We start from the raw sequence: 6,362 nt of genomic DNA, 5'->3' as shown, positions 1-6,362 counted from the left end.
TGACATGTGGTGAGTAATGTATATATATTTTTTAGATTTTAATAGCTGCAAAAATATTGAATCATAAAAGCATCCAGAACTTTTTTTTTTTTAGAATTAGAATCAGCTGTTATTGGCCAAGTTTGAACATTGCCCGACAAGGAATTTGACTCCGGTTATTTCGCTCACTGTACCCAGATTTAAAAACTAGCAAACAATAAATAAACAAATGTGGCACTTATTAACATATACAATTAAAAAACTGAAAGGTGCAGCAGTATGAGGTAGGCTCTAAATAACATAGGTGCAGCAGGTGCAGCAGAATGAGGCAGACATGTGATTGTTGGAAGGTGAATTGTTACAGCATGTGATAGTCTTATTAAATTACTGTTATTATTGTTATTGCACGGTGATTGAGTTCTCAGAGACTTTAAGCATTACATTTATGCATCCAGAACTATTGCAATACCCCACAAATAAAAATGTGATGGTCAAATTTGTACAATACACTCAGAAACAAGTTGAACAGCTTATCCTTTAAGCAGGGGTCACCAACACTGGTCCTCAAGATCACCTATCCAGCATGTTTAAGATGCTGCCCTGCTTCAGCACACCGTGATACAAGGAGCTGCGTCAACAACAGAACTGTCCAGACCTTGACGACAAGTAGCTGGTGACGACCATTAATTAGAATCAGGTGTGGTGAAGCAGGGAAACATCTAAAACATGCTGGATAGGTGATGTTGCTGACCCCTGATTTAAAGCCTGACATATGGAACAATACGCAGTTTAACTTTTATTTTAAGTGTATATTATATAATGACATTTACATTTTTTTTTTAAATGAATATGTTGGTAACTGTTTTTTGTAGTGTGTGTGTGTGTGGGCAGGGGGTGTTGCACAAGTCAGAATTATATGTATGAAATATGATAAATTCAGGATTATAGGTCTGGATCTGACTGTTAAACAGAGACTTGTAAAACAACCACATGGACAGTGGTTGATTCCATAACAATCACCCAATCTTCAAGAAACTGGCAGGCAAAAAGTGTGGAGTAAAAAAAGGGCAGAGTGTTTATTGGTTCAGTCTTCACACGAGGCAGCACATCACTCAGAGGAGAGGTCACAGCGCTGGCCACAATCATGACATAGGCAGAGGCAGACACACACAGCCGGGGGAAGGTCATTTATACATCATATCCCTCCACTTCAACAACTCAAATAGACGGCTGCCGTTGTTGTTGCCATCCTTGGTTAACAGTGAATGATACCTGACCGGTGCACAGGAGGCACGGCCATGCCAGGTTCAAAGACCAACGTAACACTTCGTCCGGTTGCCCTCTTACATGTGTACCCATGAATATTTTGGCATGGCCATTGAAAAATGAAAAAAAAAAAAAGAAAAAAAGACTGAGTTCAGAAGGTGATTCACTCGTTACAGTTGACACAGAAAAGTTAGGCAAATTGTGCATTTGCAGACACCGTGGCCAGTTTAAAGGAAACTACACAGGCCAATGGAACAGGTCATTTTACAGCAAGGAATCAAATTTCTTCATAAAAATAAAAAAAGTGGCAAACACTTGAAGGTTCCACTCTCACCCTTTAACAACAACAAATAAACAAAAAAAATAAAAGGGCAACAACATTAGTAGCGATTTGGCTCAAAATCCAGGAAACTACTGAAATTACCTATAATGTTTTGACCATAAACTGTACAGAAGAGAATAAGGAAGAAGTATATGTAAACTCAGGTAACGGCTTGGGAAATGTCAAAGAGATAGTTAAACTCAAATGAATTCAACCAAACCTTCAACAAATGCCCCTAAAACACTTCTCTGCTCTGGTTAGGTATAAAACTCAAAACTTGGGAATCCCTATTAACCAAATCAGTTAAAAAAGGTTGCCATTTCATTGACCTTTTTCTTTCATCATTGTCAATTTACATCAAATAAAGCAAAACACGAAGAACAGAAATGTGAGGAGGAAGATGCATGTTAGGAGTTTTATCCATCCCAGCTACTTCTGCCCCCAGTCATCCATTATTCCATGCTCAACTGTGCAAACATAGTCAATACTTTGCAAATGACGACTGGTTAAGAGGATCTGATAAATTGGGGAAAAAAAAAAAAAAAAAAAAGAGTAACCAGCATCTGTGGTTAAACGCAGGTAAAGTCTCTCAACCAGTCATTCTGAACCGTTTCATCCACTTTAGCCTGTGTCTTCACAGCCCTTTTTGTCCCCTTTAGGTGACCAGAAGAGATCAAAAACCAGTCAGTTATTCCCTCCTCCTTTCCCCAGGCGGTGCGGACGGGTGAGTTCAGTTTCTGCTGCATGCATGTCCTCCTCTCTTCACACTTTCAGTACAACTCAACCCAGCGTGGAGTCGTAGCAAGAGCTGGCAGTTACTTTCACAGATGATCGGGTAGCTGGTCACTTCTCCCACTGCTCAGCAGCGAAGCCAACTCAAGGGTTTACCTAACCTGGCTTAAATTACATGGCTTTTAAAAAAATAGAGAATGTGCACAGGCACCCAGATGCACACACAGTTGCAGCGACTGTCACGTTACAAGAGCCCGTCTTTGGCTTCCTCATTCATTCTTCCACAGGTTATCTACAACAATGTCTCCATTAGTTAACATCTCCTGTAACTCACTTATGATTTACCTAAATAAAACCAAGTTAAATTGATAGATTGTACAATAAATTGTGCTGAGGGGAATTTAAAGCATTGGTGTCTTTATGAGCCGGAAATGAGCCCAGGCAAGAGGACAGTCTAAAGCTGACTGAAGAGAAATCAGTGCTGTGAGACTGGATACGTCCATCCTTCATCAACAGCCTGAAACCGTCTCCATACTCCACTGCCAGGCTGGGCAAATGACTCTATACAGAATACGTTCTACTTCTACAGTACAAGTGAATCAGTGATGTGATTAGGTAAAAGACTGTGTAAACATGCCATGTAAACAGTGGTTCAAAAAAAGTTGATTCAATGTTTGAATATTATTGGGCAAGGTGGGCCTCTTAATTGTCCTTTCCAGCATCCTGGTCCTTTTTTTTTTCTTCTCTTTTTTACAAAAGCAAACAGCAATCATGTTTTTGCAGCACACAGACACATCTACAACCCACAGGGGAAATTTTAAAAACTTTTTTTCCCTCCCACTGAAACTAGCCCGTGACAGTGCAGATATCCTTTTTCTGAACACTTTGTCAATCTGATGGAAAACAGCGATGCAATCATCACTTGGCATTTATTACTACAGGGGGGCTTGTGCAATTTCCACATATTTTAGGGGCCTAAAATTTGACCTGATTAATAGTATGAGGGGAAAAAATATATATATACACATATTCACACGTTAATAAAATAGTCAAAATAAATGCTCAAAAAATAGAAGAAAAACAACATTCAAATGTAACAGACAACCCTACATTGCTGTGCAATTATCTACTACACTGTAATACTGTGAAATGCACCAATCCCTCCTAAAAAAAAGAATAAAAAAGAGAAAAACTAAACAACAAAAACAACATAAACAAACTAGATTGTATGGCTCCAGATAGCTTTGAGTGTCTGTTCCAGAAACTCCAACCACAAGTAACAAAGAGCAGAGGAGATAAAAATTAAAATAATAAATCACATATTATGAGTTCTTGTTGCTCTTTATCTTGGACTCTTTCACAGTTTTAAGTCTTTAGTGTTTTTTCTACGTGCAAGTCTAGTACGCCCAACATTGCCTACCTCAGCAGATGTCAGGTGAAGGAGAGCCAAAAAAAAAAAATAAAAAGGAAAAAGAAACACTGGAAACGCAGGTCTGAAACGGGTTGAGGGTCTGCTAAACCGTGAATGTACTGTAGCTTAGATTCTGGGATTATCGTACCAATGTGAAGCACAGACAAGACTGCTCTGATTTAAACTAAGTCCTCCACCTCATCCAACCCGACACAGTTGCACAAACAAACACACGCTAAACACTCAGTACTCCACAAAAAAGGGGGGAAGTTCTGTAAGAAAAATTGAAGTCATTCAGGAAATGTGAAAGTTGTTCCTTCTGGACCTGATTGCAGTTCAGAGCCCTTACATTTACAACAATGCAATCAAAGAGCCTCAAATGTGTGTGAGCTTGTGAGTGATTTGAGTGAAGAAAGTAATGAGTGAAAGTGAAGGTGTTCTCCAAACCTCTGATCTCCATTGGGTTACGTGGGATGTGAGTGTGCTTCCAGCTGAATAAAAACATTTCATCTTACAATTGGGCAAGGAAAGGGGTATGTATAAAAATTATTTTCCCCCTTAAGCAAAAAAAAAGAAAGAAATTACCTATAGGGACAGTTGGTTTGTGTGCTAAGACAAGTAAAACGGCTCCACTGAAATGCTCAACTGAAGACAAAGAAAATGGGAGACAGGAGCAGTGGTGCAGGTCCTTGTTCAGTAGTCAATGCATCCAAAACAGTCAATACCATCCACACGTTTGCTCTCTCACACACAAGCACACAAGGATCTCTGGTTAAGGCAGTGGTGGCAGGTGAGGCTGCAGTGAGGCCGGGGCTAGATTAGGAGAATCGGCTGTCAGGGCTCATGGCAGTGAAAGCTCCCACTACTGAGTGGGCTCTCTTCCTCATCCTCTTCCTCTTGTCTGGTTTGTCATCCCTCCCCTGTTAGCTCAGTCGCAAGCCTCAGTACCGGTCACTCAAATGACATTAGATTGGCTGGCACCTGGAGAGGAAGGAGGGGAAAAAAAACAATAAAAGTTATATTCTCGGAAAGAAAGTTATATTCAACTCTGTGTGTGTGTGTGTTGCTTCGTACCTGCTGTCGATTGCTTTGACATGCAGCACTCAGATGTTTAAACCAGAGCAAAGCGTTCATTCTGTTCCCGGCCTGGTACTTGTAGGTGTTACCTAGGCAACAGGAACAAACAGCGTGAGATGCAGAGTCTCCCGTTTCCCCCAGCGCTCTCTAAAGTCTGGAAATCTGGCTGAGGCCCTGCATTACTTTCAAAAGTAAAAAACAAACAAGGTCACAGCGAGGAGACTTCTGGACTAAATGTGAGCATGTTTGCCTTGATAAAGCCAGTATGACCTGCATGAGCTGATTTAAGTTGACAAAAGATTTATTGTCAATTGAGATCACAATCTTTTCTATTTTTTTGGTATAAAATATCTGCATGTGTACAGTCACCATTCAAGAAAAAAAAAGCTTTTACGTTTTGATGAAACATAATGATTATTTAATCAATTTTCCATTGTTAAGAGCATCCACTAGTAATTAAAGTCAAACCTCTTTAAATACTGGAGACTTGTCAATAAAAACAGACAAAATCAAATCGGCCCTGTTCACCTTCATGCTGTATCACCTTTCAGAAACCAGGCTATTAATCGTTGTGAGTATGGGTGTCTGCGCGGCTCACCGTGTTCGGAGTCTGTCAGCAAGAAGACGTCAGGATGCTCCGGATCGTCAGCCATCATGGCCATGAGACCGACTACACACACGCTTTTGCTGGATGTGGATTTAAACTAGACAAACCACAAATAAAAATGTAATTAGCTTTCTCTTTCTGTGTGCATTTCACTCACAACTCTGCAAAGTGCTGCCAATGAACCGTTAGATGCCACCTGCAGACACTGTGAAGTGCACGCACAGCGCTACTGCATATTTCATTAATTCACACTTCATGTCATACTGTGAACTTGGCGGGGCAGGTCTGGCACTTGCTCACATTTTATTTGCAATATCAAGTAACATTTGCACCTTTAAACTTAGAACGGCAAACTTAACAAATTATAGGTGGACTGCCTGCGTAGTAAATTCACTAATTACACAAACCGGGTGCTGAATGGAGCTGTTCTTAGCTGAAAAGCAGATGGTACAAGCCTTTGGGAACGGTAAAGCTACAGGCGCCCTGGCAACAAGTGTCTGCCCAACATTCAGCTTGAAAAAAAAAAAAAAAAAAATACAAAAAAACAACAACTTCTCAAAACCACAAAGTTGTGCAGTAGTTCTACAGGCTGTATACGTTACAAGCGTATACAGTTTACGAGAACATCAGGAAACTACTAACAGCAGTAATCTGCTAAGTCACACCGATGTGGAGGTATTTCAGTGTTTACATACTTGTCCCCCCCTGTGTGGTTGGTAATTATATTCAAACTGCCTAAAAAGACAGAAATCAAGAGCTGGGATCTTACTGCTAAAACGGAAGCCAAAAAACAAAAGTAATGACAAGCGTGTCACGCGTGCAACATCTCAGTTTTTGTGCTTGCTCTCCATCAGGTTCTCATTAGTGTGAGTTGTACAGCGCTGCAGTGATGTCATTACCCTCATTATTCGACGAGTGCTACCATCTGTGTGTCCCCCAGCTGCATCAGACACACACTGCCCTGCCCC

General features: G+C 40.5%; 1 protein-coding gene across 7 annotated transcripts in view; it reads right to left on the bottom strand.

Annotated features, from left to right (window-relative positions):
- Positions 1-1,031: 1,031 nt before the first annotated feature.
- ralgps2 (Ral GEF with PH domain and SH3 binding motif 2) overlaps positions 1,032-6,362 on the bottom strand; it is a 76,923-nt gene continuing 71,592 nt past the window's right edge. For all 7 annotated transcript variants that reach the window (XM_061737853.1, XM_061737849.1, XM_061737850.1 and 4 more), the window contains 3 exons: positions 5,386-5,491; positions 4,785-4,876; positions 1,032-4,691 (listed from right to left, as the gene is read on the bottom strand). In XM_061737853.1, coding sequence (XP_061593837.1) covers positions 4,662-4,691; positions 4,785-4,876; positions 5,386-5,491 — 228 coding nt within the window. In that variant the 3' untranslated portion in view covers positions 1,032-4,661. The remainder of the gene's footprint in view (positions 4,692-4,784; positions 4,877-5,385; positions 5,492-6,362) is intronic.

Source organism: Cololabis saira, chromosome 13 (assembly GCF_033807715.1).
Source record: "Cololabis saira isolate AMF1-May2022 chromosome 13, fColSai1.1, whole genome shotgun sequence".
NCBI classification, from domain to species: domain Eukaryota; kingdom Metazoa; phylum Chordata; class Actinopteri; order Beloniformes; family Belonidae; genus Cololabis; species Cololabis saira.
This window is presented reverse-complemented; position numbering and strand designations above follow the sequence as displayed.